The sequence below is a fragment of the Microcaecilia unicolor genome, chromosome 5, assembly GCF_901765095.1.
Source record: "Microcaecilia unicolor chromosome 5, aMicUni1.1, whole genome shotgun sequence".
Lineage (NCBI taxonomy): Eukaryota > Metazoa > Chordata > Amphibia > Gymnophiona > Siphonopidae > Microcaecilia > Microcaecilia unicolor.
In genome coordinates, this window is record NC_044035.1 from 144,122,416 (window position 1) to 144,149,207 (window position 26,792).

Consider the following 26,792-nt stretch of genomic DNA (forward strand, 5'->3'; position numbering starts at 1 on the left):
AACAGTGAAACAGATTTTATGTTGTCTATCCCAGAAAGAAGCAGTGGATTTTCTCAAGTCCACCTTAATAATGGCTTATGGACTTTTCTTTTAGGAAATTGTACAAACCTTTTTTAAATCCTGCTAAGCTAACTGCTTTTACCACGTTCTCTGGCAACGAATTCCAGAGTTTAATTACAAGTTGAGTGAAGAAATATTTTCTCCTATTGGTTTTAAATTTACTACTTAATAGTAGTACTTAGTGTGTCATAACATCAGGCAAGGTTTTAGAATATTTTGCAGATTTGATGTGTGTTGATGTGGTTGTTTTTATAGCAGCAGACTTTGATCAGATTTAAATTATGAAACACTGCAGTTGAATTGTTTCCATAGATGTATATATGGTTTAGTGTTGGTAAGTGCCAGGGGTGGACTGACTGGACGGGGACCCCTGGGCAGTAAAGGTCATTGGGGCCCCACCTGTCCAGTGCCCACCGCTGCAGCTGTCCCTGGTCCTACCTTCAAGCGCCTGGTGGTCTAGTGGCTTCTTCGGGGGCAGGAATGAACCCCACTCTTTACTGCCCGCTATCGCTACTGTACCTGTGTTTTTCAAAATAGCTTCTGAGACTTACTACAGTAATCTCTTGCGAGTCTTGACAACAATTTTTAATACCCAGCAGCACCGGCGCCGCCATGTAGAGTAGCAGCAGTGGGCAGGAAAGAGTGGGATTCTTTGCTGCACCCGCAAAAGCCACTATACCACCAGTGTGCTGCATCAGACAACTGAGCAGAGCCTCTGGGCCCAGAGGCTCTGCCCGGTTGCTGGTTGCAGCCCTCCCTGAGCCTACCTTGAAGGGCCTGGTGGTATAGTGGCCTTTGCGGGGGCAGGAAAGAATCCTCAATGACCTTTACTGCCTGGTCAGTGTTTGAAATAATTGAGTTTAAGTATGTAATATATCACCCACGATACTGAAATCCATTTCTAGGTGCACATGAAGACATTTGGCATTAAGAGTAGCCAGCAGTCCCTCAGTCCCTTCACCATTGTAATAAAAGTATTCCCTGAATTCACTGTGAGGAAAAATCTCATCGGCCTTCAGTCTCACTCATAGGGGTGAGAAGGGCCACCCTTGGCATCTTTGCACTCTAGTCCAGCATCTACCTTCCAGCCGCCCTCCTCCCACCCAGTCCAGCAGTTTCCTTACTGCACTCCCACCCTGCTAGCCCTGCTTCTTCCAGCAAAATAAATAAAGCAGTACAAAGGCAAGGAGCTGCTGTCTAGACTATACCACTAATGGCTCTGCTGGTCCTGCCTATTCTGATGTTTTCTTCCTGTATCTGAGGGGTGGAACCAGCAGACCCATCAGTAGTATGGCCTAGACAGTGGCTCTGGGCCTTTATGCTGCATTTTTTTTTCTTTGGGAAGCAGCTTACTGGCAGGGGGCTATTGAAGTTGGGCTGCTGGACTTGAAGTGGGGGGAGGGGGGAGTGGAGAGAACTGCTGGACCGAGGGAGGTCCATCCACAAGAGTTTTCTCAGGGCCCCATAGGTTGTTAAAGTGACTCTGAGATGCATATATTTTGCAGTAGAAAGGACACTAGAATAAGATATCATGATCTTTAGAGGTCAAGAGGGGCAGATTAGGAACAATATTAGAAATTATTTTTCACTGAAAAGATAATGGATGTATGAAATGGCCTCCTGCTGGAAGGAGATGTATGGAAAAACAGCAAAAGAAGTGAATAAAGCATAAGGTAAGCACAGAGTATCTTTAGTTGTGTAAAAATGGAAGGAAAACCAAACATCATCCATGGCCTATGGTGAGAGGAAGCAAACCGGGCCTTGCAGCCTTTATCTGCATCGTCCATTGATTAACCTTCCATTGCCTTAGGTACAAACTTAGATTGTGAGCCCTCTGGGAATAGGGAAATGCCTATTGTTTCTGAATATAGCTTGCTTTGATCTACCAGTGGGAAGGTGTATGCTAAATACTTTGAAAGAATTTATTTTTATTTTTTTTTCTCTATTTACCTTTCTCCTATTTAGTCCAGTTACCCCTCTGATTCAGTCCATGGTGCACTCTCCCTTCCATCCTCCTTGATCCATGTGCTCTATTGTATTTGATCCTCAATCTTTTCATTGCCATCAGTTTGAATCGTATGGTGTGAGGAGGTCTTACAAGAACAGCATAGGATTTTGTGGGGCATGTTGTAGTTCATTCTGTGGGATTGAACTGTCTGATGTGGTAGGCGCCAAATGTAGGTACGAAGTTCCTTGCTTTTCCTTTTAGCTGTGGTGGAAGAAGAGAAGAGGGAAGGTGAAGGGGATGAGGCAAACAAAGGAAAGAGAGGGAACAGATGGGGCAAAAGATGGACCTGTGTCTTGGCATGGGGAGTCGGGACAGTCATGGAACACAAAATAGTTGTCTTTTTCAGAGGAGTTTAGGTCTCGAGTGACACTTGGGTATTTGGTGGAGGTCACACATAATGCAGGTATTTAGCTGATCAGCAGATGGATAGCGGAGGACTTCAGCTGATTTATTTTAAGAGTTGCATTTGTCTCTGACTTTCTCAGGAATTAGAGCTACTGCTCTTTCCTCTACATCCCTGAGTGCGACCTCTCTCCCCATCCCCTCTCACACACAAAGGAATCCCCCAATAATAGGTTTCTGCACTCAAAAGAAAAATGGGCAATGAGGTTTACTCCATGTAGCAACCAATACAAAATTATTTAAAATTAAGAGTCCAAAAGTCATTCACTTCAAAAGTACCTTGCAGCCTGTTCTCCTCCCCTTCTTCCCACTTCACTAGGGAGGAAGCTTGCAGGCCTTTATTTGCTCTCAGAAGCTAATCCAGTTCCAACCACAAATGCAAAAAGAAAACAATGATGCTTCTTCCTTTTCCATCACAAAGCAAACATAGCAAGCAAAGGGAAGGACAGGTCTCCTTCATAGTTCAACAAATCCTCCAGTCTCAGTGCTCACCTCTGTCACTACTGAGTCCATATGGTACAAACTGTCATGTTTGCTGCACTATCCAGTTCCCTACATGATAATGAACTTATTGACTAAAAAAGACTTGAAGGCATATGCACCAGAATGATTAGGGGTTCCAAACATAATACAAATTACCCCTGTCTGGACACAGTGAAGAAGCTTTCTCAATAGTAGTATGTTCAGCAGCCATTGGCACCAAAAGAGCTGTCTCCTATGCATGAAGGAGTAATGACAGCTAATTTTGGGTGGATCTGAGCATGAAATTTTCTCTCCACCCCTACCCTGTAGTCCAGCACCTCTCCCTTCCCACTCCTGTTGGTAATCCAGCATTTCTCCCAGTCTCTCAAATACTCTCCTACCTCCCTCCCTGTGTACCTTTATAAATTGTAAAATTTGTATTCAATTGTAAAAATTGTATTGTAAAATTGGATTCTTACAACAAATTACTTTCTTATGCATTATTCTTTGTTATGTATCCTATACTGTTTATTGTAAGCCACATTGAACTCAAACTTGTTTGGGATAATGTGGGATATAAATGTCACAAATAAATCTCTTCAGTTCTAGAGGTCACCGGCAACAAGCAGTGACTCATACACACTGTTCATTCTGGCCCCAGACCCTTCCCTTTGACGCAACTTTGTTTCCACATAAGCAGGACTGTGTCAGATGGAAGACTGCAACCTCTGGAATTGAAGTTTTTTAAAAAGGAACGTGGGCGGAGGGGGGGGGGTGTTGAGAGACTAGGAAAGATGCTGGATCATCAGCAAGGGAGGGGAGGAAGAGATGCTAGGAGTTTTCAGCTCATCAATAATGAAAGGTGAGTTTTCAGCTGGCAGGGCTTGGGGAGACCTGCCAGCCACGGCAAAGCTGCACCACTTCTGGGTGGGCCTCAGCCCACTTGTGGCTACGCTACTGATCCTACAAGTGATTAAACTTGTATAGGAGTCCTTGGGGCAGAGGAGGTTGCCCCATCTCTCCCTTTCTTTCACTCTTGTTACTGCTCAAGCCAAATACAGGTACTTTTTTAATTCAGTAAATGAAAGAGTAAACTTTATTCCAGCATTCACAGCAGCGTGTTGGATAAAAAAAATCTAGCTCTGTCTCACACTATTCCTCCCCTATTTCTCTTGGGAAATGGAAAGCGCAAGGTGGGAAGGCCCCCACCCTCAGTGCATATTCACATTTGCCTGGCTATGACAGAACAATTTTCCCAAGCAGAAACATGGGGGAGGGGGGGGGGGGGAACTGTAGCTCACAATTTCAGTAGCATGTAACTCCAAATTTTGTATCTGTGTCCTCACCTGGGCTCAAGTCCACTTTATCTCCCCTGGTTCTTCATGTGGCTGTTTGAACAGGAGAACCAGAGGGCTCACAGATAGACCATGTTCTCCCACCTCATTGCCAGGGAAACTGCTAAGTCACAGGGCTTCCTCAATAGGTGCAGGTAGGGTTGCCAACTGGTCATTTCTCAGCCGGCCTGGCCAGTTTTCCAAAGGCTAGGCTGGCTGCTGGCAGACCCCCAAAACCGGCACTACAGAAGCTGTTTTTTAAAATCATTGACCTGACCTCTCTTTCCCTCCCCGTGCATCAGTGGCAGCAAGCATTTAAAGCACTCTGCCTCCGGCCGAGCTCAGGCCCGTTCCTGTTCCTCTCCAATGTCCCGCGTCCTCTGATGCAATTTCCTGTTTCCATGAGAGCTTTTTAAGTCCTTGAGGTTGGTACTATTATGGTATGGTAAGGTGTTTCTATATAGTATTTTTCAGTGGAGGGATTGTATATTAGTTTTACTGAACGGGTATCAAAACTTTAACATAATTTTAGTTTGTCATAACATCAGAGTTTATGAAATAGAATATATCTATGTGTCATTTTTTTCTTCTAAGATGGCAACCCTAGCAGATGGTGGTGGGGGTGGGGGGGGGGGGGAAGTGAGGGATAAGGTGCAGCAGTAGAGGGGGCAAGGGAAAGGCATAGAGCACAGCAGGTGTCAGGTTTTTCTCTTTCGAAAACTTGGCAAAAGTAGTCTCCTATTTCCAACCCCAATTTGGTCTTCTGTCCACAGGAAAGCACTCCCAACTCCAAGTTTCCTATTTGATTTAGCCTTTGATATACCATTAATCTGTAAATACCATAGCAGTGGTAACAAAACTCAGCTCAAGGCTTAATTCTTCTTGGCTATCTTGAGTAAACATTTTGGGTGTTTAAGCCGCATTTCCCCATTCCTTCTACTGGGTCTAGGAGAGCAATGTGTGGTCTGAGTCCTCTGCCTTCTCATCCCTTTGCCCCCGGGATGATGTGCTTGTTACATTTTGGAGCAAGAAAACAGTATGGACATGGGGAGTGGTGTATTTAAACTAGGTGTGTCAGTGGCATACACACCTCTTGTCAGACCTGGCCCTTCCCACCTTAAAATCCTCTCGGCTTTTATTCTTCACCCGGACAGCGGCACTCATAGGCTGCCTGCGGTGTACTTCAGGACTTCCTCTCTGAACTCTCCTGCCTTTCACAAAACAGGAGATTGCATCAGAATGGGTGGGATGGTTCAGGGAGGAGGTCCCGGAGCAGGCTGCCGCCAGCCTATGAGTGCCGTTGCCCAAGTGAAGACTAAAGCCAAGAGGATTTTAAAGTATTTGGGGGGGGGGGGGGGGAGACAGAGGGTAGTAGTAGCAGCTGGGGGCAGCAGGGAGACGTAACCCTTGTAAAAAGTTCCTGGCTACGCTACTGGACACGGGATCTGCAACCTTGCGTGGGAAATGGGCAGTGGAATAGGAGATGAATGGTTCTGGGAGAGTAGTGTGAAAAAGGGGTGAATAATTGGAGAAAGAGGAAGGGTGTAATTGCCGGGAGGAGGTGTTGAGGGGGTTAAATGCCGATGGGTACAGAGTGAGATTTTTTTTTTCAAGCAGCATATCAATGATAGTAATTTTTTAAAATGTAGGTTTTGTATTGCTTTGCAAATGAAAGAAGCCACACAAAATGATTGTTCGCTTTCTTTGGTGATTTTAAAAGGATATAGACAGAGTAGAGGTTATATGAGGATGTAGCTTGAAGTATGCAGATAGGGCATGTGTACTTTTTAGTTCCTGGGAAAAGACAGGGCATGAAAGAGGGTAAAGTGTGCCTGGAGATCTGATTCTGAGATCCCTTCTAATTAGGGGTGGGCATTTAGTGCACTGCTCCTGTGATTATTATTTTTTTAATTTTAACTACAATTACATTTTTAAATCATGATCAAAATTTTTAACTTCTGTCTGTTGTCCAGTATTGCTTTCTCTCCCCTGCCTATCCTATTTCATCTTGCCATAATATAGCAGATGGAAGGCATCGTTGTCAGTTGCATGTGGGATTCGCTGATGGAGACCTATGAAGAGCCAGATAAATGTTAAGATAAATGCGAGGGGGGGGGGGGGGGGGGTCATCAGCAGGAGAGAAGAGAAATGGGTGTCTGTGTGTCAGGGTTAACAGGTTTAATAGCAGAAGGGGAGACACTTGGGTGTATGTACAGGGGGAAGGATGCAATAGGAGAGGAGAAAGGTAGGTACCCGGGGAGCAATATGCGTGGAAAGGAAGTGTGTGTATACAACTTTTCATTATACTCAGCAGGTTTGAAAAATTTCCATGCAGTGGGAATTTAGTAGTACCAAGCCATCCAGCCCAGAGGTACGACTAATCATATTTAATAAAAACTTTTAATAGCACGATTAATTTTGATTAAGAGTTTTCATTGTTGCCCACCTCTAATTGAATAGCATGTTGTAAAGGATAATCAGTCATGCTGAGCATCTATTCAAAAGGCTGTTTAGGTCAACATTTAAAAAAAATGGAAAAGTATGATTAAAATTTGGGGGCACGGCTTTGATTGCTATCGTTTACCACCCCTGATTCTAATACTTAGTTGGTGTATAGGCAAGCACAGACCCAGATAAAGATAGAGAGCCACACACGAAGTGGGAGACAAACAGGGCTTGCTCTTCTCAGCTCTCCTTCCTCACCTTCTGTACCTCTGAACAAGTGGGCAGAGCAAGGTTTGTGGAACATTATCCAACTCCTCTGCATGCTGCTTGTAAATGCTTGTGTATGTGTGTTGGGGGCGGGGTTGGTATGTTAGTGTGTGTCTGTGCACATACTTTCATGTGTGTCTGTGATCAAGAGAGGAGATGAAAGGGGAAGGGAGATAAAAGGGGAAGGTATACAGTCTACTGCAGTTAAACTTTTATGTAATGCCCAAAACTTTGATCATGTTACCCCTCTTTTGCAGCAAGAACAGTGGTTACCTGTATCTTTTTGGATCACCTACAAATTGCTCTTGCTGGTATACAAAGGTCTTCTCCCATCAGCACCGGAATACATCTCAAGTTTGCTTATACCTTATCACTGCCCTTGATTATTATGTTCTTCACAACATCATTTATTACACTTCCCCTCCCCCTCTGTTGTATGTCTGGATGCGACACACACTGCTTAAACTGAAGCCCTCATATCCCACATTTAAGAAACACTCTTGAACACCTGGTTATTCAGTCAGGCCTTTCCATCACAGCCTTTCTTACCTCCGCTCTATTCTTGGTTTCTTCCCCCATTGTCTAGTCATCCCTCTGTTTTGTACCCTCCCATTATTTGCTTCTTTCTCTTCTCTCTTTTTTGTAACCGTTTTTATGCTGTCTGAGCTTTTAATGTGAACCGCCCAGATGCCATGGCGGTTAGCAGTATATCAAATAATCCGTAAATAAAGTATGTATACCTCCGCTGCTGGAGCTGCTTCTCCCATAGAAATTTATTTGGGTATCTTTTGGAGGGCTTCATTTCTCTTATGATCCTTCTCCCCCACCACATGTAGAAATTTCACTTCCATGGCATAGGAACTTCCTCCAGATCACCACCATTTTTCCTGTGTCTAGAGCTGCCTTCCAACCCTCCGCCCCTACTGCCTTCCCATCGACTGGATTGTACCTATAATCTCTGCTGCTAGTTAAAGTAGACACAGGCAGGGCAGGCTCATTCGGGGTGAGGATGAAGGTCCAAAATCTGAAAAGTCCAGGGTGGCATTCGGTCCAAAATGTTTGGGGACTGCTTGGTGTAATATAACATTTTCATGACATGCCATGAAATTTATGAATCTGGTAGTAGCTTAGGTGCAACCTTCCTTCTTGCTCCTCATGGCTGATTGGTTCTCAGGAGCTAGGAGAGCTGCTCAGCCACCCAAGGGAGGAAAGTGTGCTCAGATTTCTTTACTTATATGGTAGTTAGGCCCTGTCCAATGCATTCCAGGATGCACTGGGCGGGGAGCTGCCATTTTGATGACTCTCCACAGAGCAGGAGGGAGGAGGCATCACTCTCTCCTTCCTCCTGCCTCCCTATCGGTTACTGAGGGGTTTGAGGTGGGGGTTGCCTACCAGGGTGGACCTGCTGGGCTGGAATCCTACTGGACCACCAGGGCTTTTTCAAAACTTATGGAAAGGGGAGGTCAGGGGTCCACTGGACCACCAGGGCTTTTAATAGTTTGTTTGGGGAGGGAGTCAGGGTCTACTGGACCACCAAAGTTTTTGTTTTGTTTTTAAAGTCAGGCCAATGCTGAGTGTGCATGGTGACAGGGAAGCCCATTCAGGGCAGGGTGGTCAGGTTGGCAAGAAAGAAGAGGTGTCATTAGGCACCCGGCCTGGCGTAACACGCCTTAGAGCTCTTTTTTTTTTTTTTTAAACAATCCCAGCAGTGTACTAAATGTCTGCGTATAAATACAGTCTGTGCTAATGGTTTCAGCGTCCACACTGAAACAATTAAAGCATTTGGCGGCACACTAACACCGGCGGTAGGTTTTGAGCATCGGCCCTTTAAAATGCTTAGTGGAGGATTAACTTAATGGTTACAGAAGTGGTTTGTAAACCAGGGAAACCAAGGTTCAAAACCTACTTCTCCCACTGAAATGCTTATGACTTTTCACAGTCACTTCAATCTGCATTGCCTGAGGTAAAACTAAACTGTATTCCAGTTTGGGCAGGAAATAACTTGTCTACCTGAATACGTAACTTAGCTTGAGCTTGGAGTTTGGAAATGCAAGTAATATTTCTAAATCCAAATTACTGGTCTTAGAGTGGAGCAAAACCCTAGACATCAGCACTTTGATTTTACCAGACACAGGAATCAGTCAAGCAGGTAGACGGAAATCCTGATATGGAACCTGACGAGCTGGAGTGGAACAGGCTCATAACTTGGTTATAGGGCCTGGAAATGGAGAGAGCAGAGAGGTCACAAGGTTAGAACCTGACCTATGGATAGGATGCTCACCCTAGACTCCCGAGCCAACCCTGTTCCAAGTCTGGGTCTTGCACAAGGAATTCGGGTGGGGGTGTGGGAGCTAAAAGTGGTGATGGTGGAGTGTGTATGAGAAGGAATGGGAGGCAGGGATGAGAGAGATGATTTTCAATAGGGGGAAGGGTTGAGAGACACTGGTAGAGGGGGGTCACCCTTGTCATCCAAATATGTGAGACTCTTTGGTATGTGCATTTTGGTTTGACTCTCTAAGTGGGAAGAGTTTGACCACTTCTGCACTGCTGTATCTACATTGGCACATTCATTCAAGAGCTCCCCAGATGGGTCATGGTTAGCAGCTAGCTCCTAATGGGTAGCTAATAGCACAGGCTCTAGGAGTCTTTATTTGGATTTAGCTCACACCTTTTCAGTAGTAAGTAGCTCAAGGTGAGTTATAATCAGGTACATTAGCTGTTTCTGTGTCTCTGGATTTGTACAGGGCTTGCACTGGTTTGTCAGCTCAGTGCTGTAACTCACTGGGTTATGATGCAGACTGTTTTTGTGGGTCTCAGTAATTGACTTGTGTGATAGAGCAGTTGAATCTATCATGCCGAGATGAACTAGGTTGTGAGTTCATTCAGAAGTAATGGACAGGGATATTCAGTTCAGGGACAATCTTTGAACACCGGAGATGTCTGATAACCTTATCTATGACAGCATAGCAGGTTAGCTGAGACACATGCCTCATGTCAGCAACAATGGACTGAGTAATTGTCCTTCTTTTGGATTTAAAATTACCACCAGATAGTTGCCCGGACCTTAAAGTAGCTGAAGGCGTGAAAGGAGCTTTTCATTAGCTGTTCTCTGATGGTAGAGTCTGCTACTATTTGACTAGTCTTTTCAGAAAAGAAAACACCCAATTGACCTCTTTTGAATCTCTGATTTACTTAGCGGTGGTGGGAAGTTTTTTTTCTTCTGTGTCCAAGTTTGTTAGATCTGTGCACCAAGATTCAACTTTTCTTTAGTAAGCAGTCCTTCAAGGCAGATTTAATTTTGTTAAGATACTTAAAAGCATCTTTTAATCAGCATATATTCGTCCACATTATCTCAGTCCCACCCCTGATCCTGGCAGCTTTCTCTGGACAGTTATCCTGATTGAGAATTAGAAGAGAGCTTCTTCTAATGTCAGTCCTAAATCAGAAGAGTGTCATCCTTCCTTCCTGATGAGCCCATCAGCCTCATTTTAATGAACATGTATTCACCCTACTATAATCCAGGACCTGCCATTAATCCCTCACACCTATGCTGAGCTGTAGGAGTTTGTTTTCTTACTTTTTAAACAAAAGCTGAAATTGTAGACTTCTTTCCCACAGACCATAGTGTTCTTAGTATTCTGGGCTATGAAATGTGATACCAAATGAACAGTTCTACAGTCTATGTACTTCCACCTAGGGTTGACAACTGGATCCTGATTTGACCAACAGGGTTGATCCAGTCTTGGGCTTAACCCATTGCATGCAGGGACTTGTTCTGATTTCCCCATTGGATTTCCTAAGAAAAGCAAGGCTACGTGTTCCTGCATACATTGAGGTAAGGCCAAGACCGGATCAACCCTGTTGGGAGATTCTGGATTTAATTGGCAACCCTACTTCCACCTCAAGGGGGACGTGCCATTTCCAGCAAGCGTTTTTGGCATCTCCAGCTCTGTATTTGTAAAATAATGTATAGGGCATTTGTTGCTTTTGTTTTAGATAGATGAATTGTTGAAAGCACTTTTTGCAAATCAGATTAGATTATCCTATTCATATTTGTGGTGGGCGGTGTGTGGGATGTGCTTGTGATTTTGTCTTATAACGTCCTTTTAACACTCTTCTCTCTTCTGGCTCTGATTGCAGGGTCACTGGTGGGGAGCTGTTTGAAGACATCGTGGCCAGAGAGTATTACAGTGAAGCAGATGCCAGGTGAAGATAGTTTGATCAATGATTGTCTGGTGTGGCAGTTGGCCTGCTGCCCCCTAAAGATGGGAGGATATTATTGGTGGTCTCTGTCCGAGCAAAGCCTCACTTATAGAAGTGTTCTCTTTTGATAAACCCCCGCCCCTCTAATTGTGCAGTTTGCTTTTTTGCATGCGTCTGACTGCTGTTGCTATGATAACCTGCTTCAGCTTGGTTGCTATGGCAACTCCATGTTTGTTGTGTCTTCATGGCCCTTTCGCCTCCTCTGACGGTGTTCTAGTCCCAACTCCCTTCCCTGCAGAAGAGACCTGGTGTGTGAGGAGAGAGTAGCAAGTTCTGCTTATCGATTATAACAAGGAGACTGCAGTCTCAAAGGTGAAAAGGTCTCTCACAACACTGTTGAAACTAAGTGGGCAGAGATGGCTGCCATCTTTCAGAGGCAGTATTAAATGGGAACTTGCATAAGGACAGAGCCACGTCCGATTAGGGACTGCGTCACTGTCTTGTAATGTGGCTGTGACTCAAATTGAGATTGTTCTTCTAGCGCCTGTTCTGGACTTGGTTGAGCGCCAGAGACCCTGTCCCTGGATGTGACTGAGTAGCAGGGAAATGCTGATTCCCTGGGCCTATTTATGGGCAGGGGAAGTGTTGGCTCTTTGGTGTACGGGTGGCCAGCAGATTCTCCTGCTCCTGAATGGTCAGTGGAGAAATGCTTGGGCAGCGAGATTGGGATGCCTGTTCCCTCAGTGTGACTGAGAAACAGAGAAAACACCTATTTCCTGTATCCGACTGGTTAACTGGAGTCTAGGTATAAAGCTACCATATCATTCTAAGAAATAACACAGTTAACATGTAGCACTTACACAGTGAGAAAATATTGGTTTTGGTTTTGTGTATTCCTGTATTCCAGTCATCAGCTTTCTAATTGTAATAATAATATACTTTGAACTGTCTTGAAGTGCAGTTAGGCACACATGAGGCCCTGTGCTGTAACAATACCTTTAAGCATGTGTAATTACACCACAGGCCTGTCGCGTCTTATTGCTTGAACATCATCTCTCAGGAGCCAAATCACTATACTTTATTCTTTACCAGAAACTCCTAGAAGCTGAGTCCCTGTACTAATTTTCTAGTATCAGCTCCTCTCAATAGCCAGTGCTGTTCTGATGCCACTAAAGGCTGTGTTGAGCTCATATTCATAGGTGTTCAAATGTGCAGCCTTTCCTCAAGCATAATGGCTTTCCTTGTAATATTATGCCTGATCTCATCAGTACAAATGAAGCCTGGATTCACAAAAAGAACATCTTAGCAGCTGAATTCCTTTGTGTGCACAGCAGGAACCTAGAAGACCATAGGGGCTCAGTTGCTGCATTGATTATAGAGCACAGAGCCACAGGGGGCTCAGGTGCTGCACGTGTTGTACAGTAGAAGGGCGCAAGGGACTCAGGCGCTGAATGGGTTGTGCAGTTGAAGGGTACAGGGGACTCAGGTGCTGCACAGATTGCATAGCAGATGTGACAAGAAAATGCAGAAACTGGTCCAGTTCTAAAGACCTTTCAAGCACATCTTGATATGTTACCTATACAAATTATTCTCTATACATTCGAGAAGAAGGCTCTCTTTGGCACTGTGCAAATATTAAGAAGATTACCAGCAGTAAGTTAGAGAGCTCGGGATTATATCTGACATAGCCGAGATTATGTGTGAGGTTCAATGCATGCATAAAGCTATCCGCCTTGAAGACTGTAAATCTGATGGACCTAGAGGCTCAGTCCCCTGTACTTATTGCACTGCACAAACCTTGTCCATAAGCAGCAAGAATCCTGGGAGACAGGTCCCTGTATTTACTATATAGGAAGGACAGAGTGCCTGGTGCTGAAGCATGAAGAGCACTCAGTCTACAAGATCTTAGATTTGATGATGCAAGGTGCGTTGGGAGAGGAAGCCTTGGATATTGAGGTAGGGTGCGGTGAAATGGAGTGTAATGTAAAATACTTTTCTTTAGTCTATTTTGAAATGAGTGGTGTGTTCTATGCTTCCTGACTTCCTATTAAAAAAAAAACCCTGCCCACCCCCCCACCCCATGAGAGTCGGGCATTAGAAGTATTCTGTTCTTTAATGGTATCGAGGTTTGACAGTTTAGTTTATGTTTATTCAGATTTGATAAAATCACCCTTATTACAAAGCAAATCACAATCAAAAACATCAAACGCAAGAAAGCAACTCCATAAACTACAGGACAGGGTATTGGTCAAACACACACAAAGGCGGAAAGGAAGATCAAAAGGGAAAATGGTAAATAATTAGCTTATTATGTGAAAAAACATATCCTAAGAACATAAGCGTGTGCCGTACTGGGACACACCAAAGGTCCATCAAGCCCAGCATCCTGTTTCCAACAGTGGCCAACCCAGGTCACAAGTACCTGGCAAGATCCCAAAACAGTAGAATACATTTTATGGTGCTTATCCTAGAAATAAGCAGTGGATTTTCCCATCTGCCATGTTAATAATGGCGTATGGACTTTTCTTGTAGGAAGCTGTCCAAACCTTTTTTAAACCCCATTAAGCTAACTGCTTTTACAACATTCTCTGGCAACGAATTCCAGAGTTTAATTACACTTTGAGTGAAGAAATATTTTCTCCTATTTGCTTTAAAATTACTACTTTGTAGCTTCATTGTGTCCACCCTAGTCCTAGTAGTTTTGGAAAGAGTAAACAAGTGATTCACATCTACCCATTTCACTCCACTTGTTATTTTATAGACCTCTATCATATCTCCCCTCAGCTGTCTTTTCTCCAAGCTGAAGAGCCCTAGCCGCTTTAGCCTTTCCTCATAGGGAAGTTGTCCTGTCTCCTTTTATCATTTTTGTCGCCCTTCTGTGTACATTTTGTAATTCCACTATATGTTTTTTGAGATGCGGTGACCAGAATTACACACAGTACTCGAGGTGTGGTTGCTAAAGGCATTATAACATCCTCGTTTTTGTTTTCCATTCCTTTCCTAATAATACCTAACATTCTATTTGCTTTCTTAGCTGCCACAGCACACTGAGCAGAGGGTTTCAACGTATCAACCATGACACCTAGATCCTTTTTCTCATCGGTGACTCCTAATGGGGAACCTTGCATCACGTAGATATAGCTATTTCCCACATGCATCACTTTGCACTTGCTTACATTAAATATCATCTGCTATTTGGATGCCCAATTTCCCAGTCTTGTAAAGTCCTCTTGCAATTTTTCACAATCCTCTTGTGATTTAACAACTTTTAATAACTTTGTGTCATCAGCAAATTTAATTACCTCACTAGTTATTCCCATCTCTAGATCATTTATAAATATGTTAAGCAGCAGTCCTAGTACAGACCCCTGCTGAAACCCAATTTCTACCCTTCTCCATTGAGAATACTGACCATTTAACCCTACTCTGTTTTCTATCGTTTAACCAGTTTTTAATCCATGATAGAACACTACCTCCTATCCCATGACTTCCAATTTCCTCTGGAGTTTTTCATGAGGTACTTTGTCAAATGCTTTTTGAAAATCCAGGTACACAATATCGACCGACTCGCCTGTATCCATATGTTTGTTCACTCCTTCAAAGAAATGTAGTAGATTGTGAGGCAAGATTTCCCTTCACTAAATCCATGTTGGCTTTGTCTTATTAATCCATGCTGATATATATGCTCTGTAATTTTGTTATTTGTATTAGTCTCTTCCATTTTCCAGCACCGATAGACGCACTGGTGCGGGAGACAGCGATTCTTCTTTCGTGGGCAGAGCGTCATCTAGAAGATCTGTCAGCATCACATGTAGCGGGAGTACTCAATATTCAAGTGGACTTTTTCAGTCGGCAGACGTTGGATCCAGGGGAATGGTCTCTCAGTTCAGAGGTGTTTCAATTGATAGTTCACTGGTGAGGTGTCCCAGTGATGGATTTGATGGCGACTCTTTGCAGTGCCAAAGTTCCACTCTTCTTCAGACACAGAAGGGAACAGAACTCGGAAGGACTGGATGCTCTCCTCTGTCCATGGCCATTGGGACTTCTGTGTGTGTTTTTCCTCCCTGGCCACTGATAGGCAGGGTTGTTTAAAGAATAGAGTGGCACGCAGGTCCAGTAATCCTGGTAACTCCGGATTGGCCAAGTCGTCCATGGTATGTGGATCTCCCTTGACTACTTGTAGCTCTAGCTCCCGAGCTACATCTTCCAGTCTCAATCGATCTGTTATCTCAGTGCCTGGTGCTCATGCCAAATCCAGCTCGATTTTGTCTTATGGCCTGGCTTTTGAACGTGCTCGGCTGATGAAACACGGATACTCGGTGACTGTCATTAATACAATGTTGTGTTCTCACCGTCGGTCTACTTCCTTGGCATATGTGCGCATCTGGCAAATTTTTGAAGCTTGGTGTGCAGATCGGGAGATCTCTTCTCTCCATACTTCGGTTTCTCAAGTCTTGGACTTTCTTCAGAGCAGTTTCCAGAAGGGCTTAGCATTGGCCTCTCTAAAGGTTCAGATTGCTGCTTTGTCTTGTTTTCGAGGACAACTCAAGGGCAAGTCCTTAGCTACTCATCCTGATGTTATTCGGTTTTTGAGAGGTGTGTCAGTATTTTATGTCCTCCTCTGCATCCTGCCTTTCCATCTTGGGATCTTAATTTGGTCCTCTCTGTGCTTGTTCGTCCTCCCTTTGAGCCACTGTCTTCCATATCCATTAAGGATCTTACTCTGAAAGCAGTCTTCTAGTAGCCATTTCTTCAGTGAGACGCGTCTCTGAATAAGCTGCATTGAACCTGCATTGTGTGGGAAAGCGCGGGGTACAAATGTAATAATAAATAATAATAAATTACAAGCTCTTTAGTGCAGATCTCTGTTCCTGGAGTTTCTACACGATCGTGTTGTTTTGCGGCCTGTTCCTTCTTTTTTACCAAACGTTTTGTCTTCTTTTCGTATTAATCAGACTATCGTTCTGCTGTCCCTGGGGTCTTCTACGGGGTCGGAGGATCAACGTTTGCTGCATAAGCTAGATGTTCGAAGAGTTTTGCATCAGTATGTCAAGTGGACAAGAGTTTTGACGGTTGAACCGCTTCTTTATTTTACAAGGGGGGGCGGATGCAAGGGTTTGGCAGCATCTAAGGCCACTTTAGCTAGATGGATTAAAGAAGTCATTACTTCAGCTTATCTTCTTAAGGGTAAGACTATTCCAGGTGATGTTAAGGCCCATTCTACTAGAAGTCAGGCTACATCGTGGGCAGAGTATTCTTTGTGTGTCCAGTAGAAATTTGTAAGGCAGCTACCTGGTCTTTTCTCCATTCCTTTGTTCGACATTACAGAATGGATATACAAGTGTGCCAGGATGCTGTGTTCGGTCAAAGAGTCCTGTCGGCAGGGCTGCTTCGGTCCCTCACTTAAGTGACTACTTGGTACTTCCCACCAGTCTTGCTGACCGGTCTGGAGGGACGATAAGGAAGGAGAAATTAGGTCCCTCTGGACCGGCCCAGCTCTCTCCCTGTTCAGTTGTAGTTCTTCTTCTTTGATGGATTTATGTTTTCAGAGTGGTTTCTTGTATTTGTCTTTATGGAAAGTGTTCTTCCTCACTAAGGTTTATTATTATTTAAAAAAACAAAAAAGACACATTACTTATAGATGCCTCTTTTCATGCATAGGTACTCCTATGCACTTGGCGTTGGTCCTAGCCAGCATGCATTTGCACTATCATTCTCCGTGGCTGTACAGTCTAGCGGTGCACAGATTTTTCGTATTTTTCTCTCATTTCTTCTGGCATTGCTACTGATATACTGAGACTTTGAGGAGCTGAGCTCTGTTCCTATTGGCTGTCAAGTTTCAATGTTCTCAGTCTTCACCTGCTGGAAGGCATGTAAAACCCACCAGTCTTGTTGGGCCGGTCCGGAGGGACTAAAGGAAAGCAAATTAGTAGGTGGGACCTAATTTCTCTTTTTTCGTATTGTAAATCACTTTGGACCTTTGAGAGTTAGAGCATCTAGAAGTGCAGGATTGAATTAGATTAGATTAGTCACAAAGAACTGCAATGGGAAATACATGAAATAACTTTAATTGCTTGATTAATTGCTATTACAATTTTTAAGCACAATACAGCCCCAGTTTCTTAATATTCAACAATTGTGTACATTCTAACTTTATTTCAACTCTTTGAATTTGGGTTATATGATTAATCGTGCAGTTAAAAACTGTAATTCCATTACATATCTTCTCACTATTCCAGAACCTTTGAGATAGTTGTCTATCAACTGAAAACTGAGCAGAGACATCTCTTTTGGCATCCAGTTCAGCTTCTCAGTATTTATGTAGACAAGCAGTAAGGAGAAACTCAGAATAAACACAACTTCCTTAAACAACTTGCTAACCTAACACTAATCAGCTGCTGGTTGATGGACACAACTATCCCACAAGTTCTGGAATAGTAGGAAGGACTAATGGAAAGAAAATGATCAGGTAAGACCTAATTTCTCCTTGACTTACAACCCTAATATACAGGTGTGTGTATACCTATCTATATATCTTTAACTTTACATACACACACGGTGTCTGGAAAATCTAATCTAATTTATTGCTTATATTGCGCAAGTTCCCAAAATTTTAGTTCAATTCTGATCACAAGGAAGAAGAAAACAGGCAGACCCTGTGAGCTAACAAACACAATCATATAGTTTAAGGAATTACTAAGAGGCGTATTTTCAAAGCACTTAGACTTACAAAGTTACATTGAGGGGCATAATCAAACGCGAACGCCTATCTCCATGGGCGTCTATGTCCAAAAATGGGTACGTGAAGAGGCGGGACAGACCATATTTTCGAAAAAATGGACGTTTTTCAGCTGGGCGTTTGTTTTTTTTTAGCGATAATGGAAACTAAAAACGCCCAGCTCAAAAACGTCCTAATCCAAGCCATTTGGTCATTGGAGGGGCCACGATTCGTAGTACACTCGCCCCCCTGAATTGAACACAATATTCGAAGTGCGGTCGCACCGTGGAGCGATACAAAGGCATTATAGCATCCTCATTTTTGTTTTCCATTCCTTTCCTAATACCTAACATTCTATTTGCTTTCTTAGCCGCAGCAGCACACTGAGCAAAAGGTTTCAAGGTATCATCAACGATGACACCTAGATCCCTTTCTTGGTCCATAACTCCTAACGTGGAACCTTGCATGACATAGCTATAATTTGGGTTTCTCTTTCCCACATGCATCACTTTGCACTTGCTCACATTAAACGTCATCTGCTATTTAGACGCCCAGTATGCAGTACATAAGTACATAAGTAGTGCCATACTGGGAAAGACCAAAGGTCCATCTAGCCCAGCATCCTGTCACCGACAGTGGCCAATCCAGGTCAAGGGCACCTGGCACGCTCCCCAAACGTAAAAACATTCCAGACAAGTTATACCTAAAAATGCGGAATTTTGCCAAGTCCATTTAATAGCGGTCTATGGACTTGTCCTTTAGGAATCTATCTAACCCCTTTTTAAACTCCGTCAAGCTAACCGCCCGTACCACGTTCTCCGGCAACGAATTCCAGAGTCTAATTACACGTTGGGTGAAGAAAAATTTTCTCCGATTCGTTTTAAATTTACCACACTGTAGCTTCAACTCATGCCCTCTAGTCCTAGTATTTTTGGATAGCGTGAACAGTCGCTTCACATCCACCCGATCCATTCCACTCATTATTTTATACACTTCTATCATATCTCCCCTCAGCCGTCTCTTCTCCAAGCTGAAAAGCCCTAGCCTTCTCAGCCTCTCTTCATAGGAAAGTCGTCCCATCCCCACTATCATTTTCGTCGCCCTTCGCTGTACCTTTTCCAATTCTACTATATCTTTTTTGAGATACGGAGACCAGTACTGAACACAATACTCCAGGTGCGGTCGCACCATGGAGCGATACAACGGCATTATAACATCCGCACACCTGGACTCCATACCCTTCCTAATAACACCCAACATTCTATTCGCTTTCCTAGCCGCAGCAGCACACTGAGCAGAAGGTTTCAGCGTATCATCGACGACGACACCCAGATCCCTTTCTTGATCCGTAACTCCTAACGCGGAACCTTGCAAGACGTAGCTATAATTCGGGTTCCTCTTACCAGTAGTATAATGATTAAATAGCAGACGCAAATTATCTACATAAATGGGCTTGAAATCCAACCAGACTCCATCTGCAGGAACAGATTGAAGTCTGAGGGATTTCTAATAATTTTCAGGATTTTTTGAATAAAGCTATTTTTGTTTTTAAATTACTTATTTTTCCCTGAAAGTAATCTGCTAGTGACTGCATAGAGGGGGACGATAGAGTATCCGTCTGAGATATAAAAGTCAGTTTTATATAATAATTCACTATCTGAAATAGTTTCTTCTGATTAAATAATTCTTTACCAATTAAGTGAGAATAATAAGTTTTTCTCTTAGATTTAATCAAACCTTTATAAAAATTAACAGCCTTTCTCTACACAGCCCTATTCTCCTCGGTTCTATTTTTCTGCCAAACTCGCTCTAATTTACGACACTGTTGTTTCTGAGCATTCAATTCTGCTTCAAACCAAGGATTATTCCTTTGAACTGTAACTTGTTTCCTTGTCTCAGGAGCAATTAAATGTAATACCTGTTTAGATATAATATTCCAATTATTAATAAATGCTACCCTGTATGGACACAGGATCGAATTTTTATCATGAGCTATTTTCCCTCTTGAAATTACTGAAGTTGGCATTGTAACTTTCCGTTTCCTTTTCTCTTTCCAGTACATAGTAAATTTCAATAAAAATTGGTCTGACCAAATCATCTACATTATTAATCTTCCAAAATTGAAATGAGGGTGACGAAAATGCAAGCAAATCTAAATGATGACCTTTTTCATGAGACTGGTGAAATTTCAGGCAACAAAGATATAAAATTCTAAAAAATCTAGCAGATCTTTTATTCTGTGATGTGAACTGTTCTCTAAATGTCAGTATCACCCAATAAAAGCATATAATCATAACCAGTAAAACCCTTCAGTAGTACTTTTAAGAAATACTTTTAAAACAAATAGAAATATTTTTTCGCTCAACGAATAGTTAAGCTCTGGAACTCTTTGCTGGAGGATGTAGTAACAGTGGTTAGCTTATCTGGGTTTAAAAAAGGTTTGGACAAGTTCCTGGAGGAAAAGTTCATAGTCTGCTATTAAGACAGACATGGGGAAGCAACTGCCAGATACTTGTGACCTGACTTGGTCACTGTTTGGAAACAGGATACTGGACTAGATGGACAATTGATCTGACCCAGTATGGCTACTCTTATGTTCTTATCTACGTTATAGAACTCATCTCTCACTTCCAACCATTTGGATGGAGGACAATAAAACACAACAGCATTTACCTTCTAAGCATTCATCGGAAAGTTCAAGTACCATTAGTTCTAAGCCTGCGTTATTCAGTGATTCCTGAATCTTCATCTTAAAAAAAGATTTTAAAATAATGGCCACCCCTCCCCCTTTTTTGTTAAACCTAGATAGCTGAATATTATTATACCCAGTTGGGCACAATAATTTCAAGGTTGGATCTTCAGAAGACAATAGCAAGGTCTCAGTGATCAAGGCAAGACCTGGTTGTTGGGATTCAATTTTTTTGAAATAACCCAAAAACAAATGTTGCTGCAAGATGCTATAAATACTGGATGATCTTGGTTTTCAAAATGATGTCATTCAGGAAATGACCATTAAGATCTATTTTAGGAAAATAACGTTTAGTGAAGAAGATAAAGTTGCAATTAAATGTTTGCTACAAAATAAAGCATACAGCGCAAAGCATTTGCTAAGGGAAGTTAGACTAATGTATTTTCAGAGGTCAAACTAAATGTTCAAAATTCTAGCATACCTAGGGTAGGGTGGTGGGGGCAGTCCACACTGGATGCCAGCAGCAGGGGGGTGCATGGAGCAGGTGCACAGCTGTTGGCTTTGCAGGTCCCCTGCCCCCTCTGATGTCAACTTCCTGTTCAGGACAGGAGACCTTCAGAGCCGACAGCTGTGTGCCAGCTCCGCGTACCCTCTCACTTGGAGGAGGGGGTATTCTCTGCCTGCGTTGTGGGGTGCATGTATGCACTTCCCTATATGTGTTGTCTGGGGAGGGGGGTGCACCGCCCTGTCCCGCCCCTCCGAGCGACATGTATATTAGGTATGCCACTGGTTCAAACAATTGCAAATGATTTTGAAACTATGTAAGGGTCCTGATTTTTCTGGACTCTGTGTATGTATGTGTATATGTTTACATATGTTGTTTTTTAAATGTCCAAATTCCGCTTTACAGTTCCCACACCTTTGCTGGCCTGTTACGTGAAGGGAACTTTTCTAGGAAAGTATCTGTGTAATACAAATGTTCCTCCATGCTGCCCATTATGAAGTATCATTTTGTATCCTGCTGACATTTATCATATAATATATTTGTTATATGATTGTTGTAATTTAAAACCCTCTTAGTTCTGCTGATTGACCATTAGCTGTTGCGACTTTTGTCGGTACTTGCTCACTCCCCCTCTCTACCACTACTATGGGCAGGAAACTGGACCCTGAACTTGTTTTCTTGCAGTGACTCATGTAGTACTATGGCAGAGCAACAAATCCAGCTTGAGACAAAAGTATTTGCACAGGAGTGATGTTTTCCATTTTTTTCTGTGCTCTGGGCATCCTTGTGAGCATAGGTTGTTCTGGGTGTATTCGCTTGAGGGGGTGGGGTAGCATAGGACTGCACTCTCTGGGTGTCTTAGTGGGTACATGCTGTCCTGTGGGCTAGGTGTTTGTTAACTCTGAAAAGCATGACTAATGAGGTGTCTGCTGATAGGCTGTGACTATCTGAACAGAAAATAAAGCAGAGATGTGAATTCCAGAGAAAAAGATTACAAGATTTAAGGGGGGGGGGGGGGGGAGAAAGTTTTGGCTTTTTTGTCCAGTCTGATTCAGTCTGCTGGGTCTAGCACATCCTGAGATTTTGTCCATTTTTGGATAAAGTCTTGTGCACATAGCTTCTCTCCTTTTTTCTAATTATACTGGATTTTGGGTGGATATTTGCGGAGTCCAGACTGATTTATGCTGTAGAATCCATCAGGGAAACATTCCTTTGTGCGTCAGTAGCATCACAGATTCCAATCCCCCCTCACAACCCATTTGCTTCTTAAAACAAAAACACAAAAACCTGCTACCAGACTCATAGTGTTCAGGGAGAAAAGAGGTTATGAGATATAGACATAGCGGGGTTATGCAGGCATGTGTGTCAAGTGTAGACCTAGGGAGGGGAACAGAATCTTGTTTTCTGACTTGCACAGTATCTCAGAGAGTCCATACGAATGCCTCCTTAATCAATGAGTAATCCATCTGTTCAGTGTGTCCATTTCCTATTCTGTTCTCCCCTCTATACCTGTTTTGATCATGTTGATGATTGCAGAGTAGCTGAACTAATCCTTTGCCAGATCACAGGCCACAGAAGCTGTTCCTGCTCTTGCTCTCATTTGGTGCTAGTCCTTTTAGAGATCCATCAGAGTGGAAAGAGAACTTTATATTCCGTTGTACTGAGGAGCTGAGCCTCTACTTGGAGATGTGCTTTTGCTTGGTTGGCTGTCATTTTGTGCAGCAGTGGCTTGTAATTGAGGGTTGCTGAGATGTGAGATGCAGTTGTAGTGTTAAAGCGTAATAACACGATTATAAATGTAGATCAGCAGTAAGTGATTTGTACATGAATAATACTCACAACAGACGGGTCAGAACACTCAAATTATAGTAACAAATAACCATCCGTTCTAATTTGTCAGCAGGCAGATTTCATGGCAATTTAGTTCTGGTTTTCTTTTCCATTATTTTTTTTGGCTTGGCACTTTTCCTTCTATTCCTTTGGCTATCCAGCTTAATTGGGACCATCTACTGGGGCTTTGTCATCATTAACTGTTCATTTTAACCTAGCTCACTTTAGTCCAACCAAGTGACAGTCCTTGGCAAAGTGATTCAGATTGCGGCTAACTACAGAACCCAGTACATATTCATCCAAAGACGGGCCAGTAGGTGATGGTGTAGAGTCACGGCATGTAGGCTTTTCCGGTAGGGGCTATGAGCACTGCCTTAGTGGTATCCCTGTCTGGCACAAAAAGTAAATTCTGTTGCCCAGCAGCCTGCAGTGTAGCCACTGAGCCATTAGGCCAGTCATTGATTAGATTTTTGTAATGCTCCTTAGGTTTGCCTCGGTCTAAAATTCATTCTTTACAGGTTAATCAAAATGCGGCGGTGATCTGATTTGTCGCATCACCAGATTTGAACATGTTTTGCCAGCATTAAAGCAATTACATTTGTTATCTGTAAAGCATAGAATACAATGTAAGATCTTAATACTGATGTATCAGAGTTTTTTGGTTTTCTCCTGCATATCTGAGAAATGTAGTGCAGTTGTATTAGAGAATGACAGGGGAACAAAGTTTGTCCCCGCCCCCTCCCCGTCGGTTCTGTCTCTGTCCCCACCCCATCCCCGCAGGTTCTGTCTCCATCCCCGACCCATTCCCACAGGCACTGTCTCCGTCCCTACCCAGTCCCTGCAAGTTCTGTCCCCGCCCTGTGGGCTCTGTCCTCATCTGCAGAAGGCTCGAACACTTATGATTTTATATTTAAATCTTTTTATTAAAGTATAAAATGGAACAATATGCTGTGCAACTGTTGTGTATAAATTACAAATAGAAAACAGTAATAACAACAAGCAGCTATACTAGCCCTCATTCCCACCACCACCCTCTACCCGCCCAACCTCAACAATAGCTGATTTCTACTATACCAAGGAATCCTAATTCACACTGTTAAAATGTCTATGGGTATAAAATAACAACCCATTCTGTATGCCCTAGAGGGGAAAATATGCCATATGAAGCACTGTTATGGTTTTTTATTCTGTGGATGAATAAGAAGTCATCACCAATCTCAGGATTCAATCTAGCTCTCATGTCTTCCACAGTCCTTCCTACAATAGAAGATGTCTTCTTAGAAGATGTGCTGGTAGCAGGATGTACATAAGTATTGCCATACTGGGACAGACCAAAGGTCCATCAAACCCAGCATCCAGTTTCCAATAGTGGCCAATCCAGGTCACAAATACCTGGCAAGATCCAAAAAAAGTACAAAACATTTTATACTGCTTATCCCAAAAATAGTCCAATTTAATAATGGTCTATGGACTTTTCCTTTAGGAAGCCGTCCAATCCTTTTTAAAACTCTGCTAAGCTAACTGCCTTTACCACATTCTCTGGCAACGAATTCCAGAGTTTAATTACACTTTGAGTGAAGAACAATTTTCTCCGATTCATTTTAAATGTACTACTTTGTAGCTTCATCGCATGCCCCCTAGTCCTAATATTTTTGGAAAGCGTAAACAGATGCTTCACGTCTACCCGTTGAACTCCACTCATTTTATTTTATAAACCTCTATCATATCTCCCCTCAGCCGCCTTTTCTCCAAGCTGAAGTACCCTAGCTGCTTTAGCCTTTCCTCATAGGGAAGTCATCCCATCGCCTTTATCATTTTCGTTGCCCTTCTCTGCACCTTTTCTAATTCAACTATATGTTTTTTGATATGCGGCGACCAGAATTGAACACAATATTTGAGGTGCGGTCGCACCATGGAGCGATCCAAAGATATTATAACGTTCTCATTTTTGTTTTCCATTCCTTTCCTAATAATACCTAACATTCTATTTGCTTTCTTAGCCGCCGCAGCACACTGAGCAGAAGGTTTCAATGTATCATCCACGACGACACCTAGATCCCTTTCTTGGTCAGTCTGACGTGGAACCTTGCATGACGTAGCTATAATTCGGGTTCCTCTTTCCCACATGCATCACTTTGCACTTGCTCACATTAAACGTCATCTGCCATTTAGATGTCCAGTCTCCCAGTCTCGTATGGCCCTCTTGTAATTTTTCACAATCCTCCTGCGATTTAACGACTTTGAATAACTTTGTGTCATCAGCAAATTTAATTACCTCACTAGTTACTCCCATCTCTAGGTCATTTATAATTGTTAAAAAGCAGTAGTCCCAGCATAGACCCCTGGGGAACCCCACTAACTACCCTTTTCCATTGAGAATACTGACCATTTAACCCTACTCTCTGTTTTCTACTTTTTGACCAGTTTTTAATCCTCAATAGGACAGTACCTCCTATCCCATGACTCTCCAATTTCCTCTGGAGTCTTTCATGAGGTACTTTGTCAAACGCCTTTTGAAAATCCAGATACACAATATTGACCGGCTGACCTTTATCCACATGTTTGTTCACCCTTTCAAAGAAATGTAATAGATTGGTAAGGCAAGGTTTTCCTTCACTAAATCCTTGTTGACTTTGTCTCATTAATCCATGCTTTTGCATATGCTCTGTAATTTTTGATCTTTACCATTTTGCCCGGCACCGACGTCAGACTCACCGGTCTATAATTTCCCGGATCTCCTCGGGAACCGTTTTCAAAAATTGGCGTTGCATTAGCCACCCTCAAATCTTCCGGTGCCATTCTTGATTTTAAGGGTAAATTACATATTACTAGCAATAGCTCCGCAAGTTCATTTTTCAGTTCTATCAGTACTCTGGGATGAATGCCATCTGGTCCAGGAGATTTGCTACTCTTCAATTTGTAGAACTGCCCCATTACATCCTCCAGGTTTATAGAGAATTCATTCATTTTCTCCGACTCGTCAGCTTTGAATACCATTTCTGGCACCAGTATCTCTCCCAAATCTTCCTCGGTGAAGACCGAAGCAAAGAATTAATTTAATCTCTCTGCTATGACTTTGTCTTCCCTGATCGTCCATTTTATCCCCGGTCATCTAGCAGTCCAACCGATTCTTTTGCTTTTAATATACCTAAAAATTTTTTTTACTATGTGTTTTTACCTCCGGGTCAATCTTTTTTTTTCAAAGTCACTCTTAGCCTTCCTTTTCAGTGCTTTGCATTTGACTTGATGTTCCTTCTGCTTTTATTATTATTTTCAGTTGGTTCCTTCTTCCGTTTTCTGAAGAATTTTCTTTTAGCTCTAATAGCTTCCTTCACCTCACTTTTTAACCATATCGGCTGTCGTTTGGTCTTCTGTCCTCCTTTTTTTTAATAAGTGGAATATATTTGGCCTGGGCTTCCAGGATGGTGTTTTTGAACAGCATCCATGCCTGATGTAAATTTTTGACCCTTGCAGCTGCTCCTCTAAGTTTTTTTTTTTTTTTCACTGTTCTTCTCATTTTATCATAGTCTCCTTTTTTAAAGTTAAACGCTAACGTATTGGATTTCCTATGTATACTTACTTCAAAGCTAATATCAAATCCAATCATATCATGATCACTGTTATCAAGCGGCCCCAGCACTATTACCTCCCGCACCAGATCATGTGCTTCACTAAAGACTAGGTCTAGAATTTTTCCTTCTCTCGTTGGCTGTTGTACCAGCTGCTCCATAAAGCAGTCCTTGATTTCGTCAAGGAATTTTACCTCCCTAGCATGCCCTGATGTTACATTTGCCCAGTCAATATCGGGGTAATTGAAATCACCCATTATTATTGTATTACCCAGTTTGTTTGCATCCCTAATTTCTTTT

General features: G+C 42.7%; 1 protein-coding gene across 8 annotated transcripts in view; it reads left to right on the forward strand.

Annotated features, from left to right (window-relative positions):
- CAMK2G (calcium/calmodulin dependent protein kinase II gamma) overlaps nt 1–26,792 on the forward strand; it is a 563,068-nt gene that overhangs the window by 272,948 nt on the left and 263,328 nt on the right. For all 8 annotated transcript variants that reach the window (XM_030203383.1, XM_030203382.1, XM_030203385.1 and 5 more), the window contains exon 5: nt 11,119–11,184. In XM_030203383.1, coding sequence (XP_030059243.1) covers nt 11,119–11,184 — 66 coding nt within the window. The remainder of the gene's footprint in view (nt 1–11,118; nt 11,185–26,792) is intronic.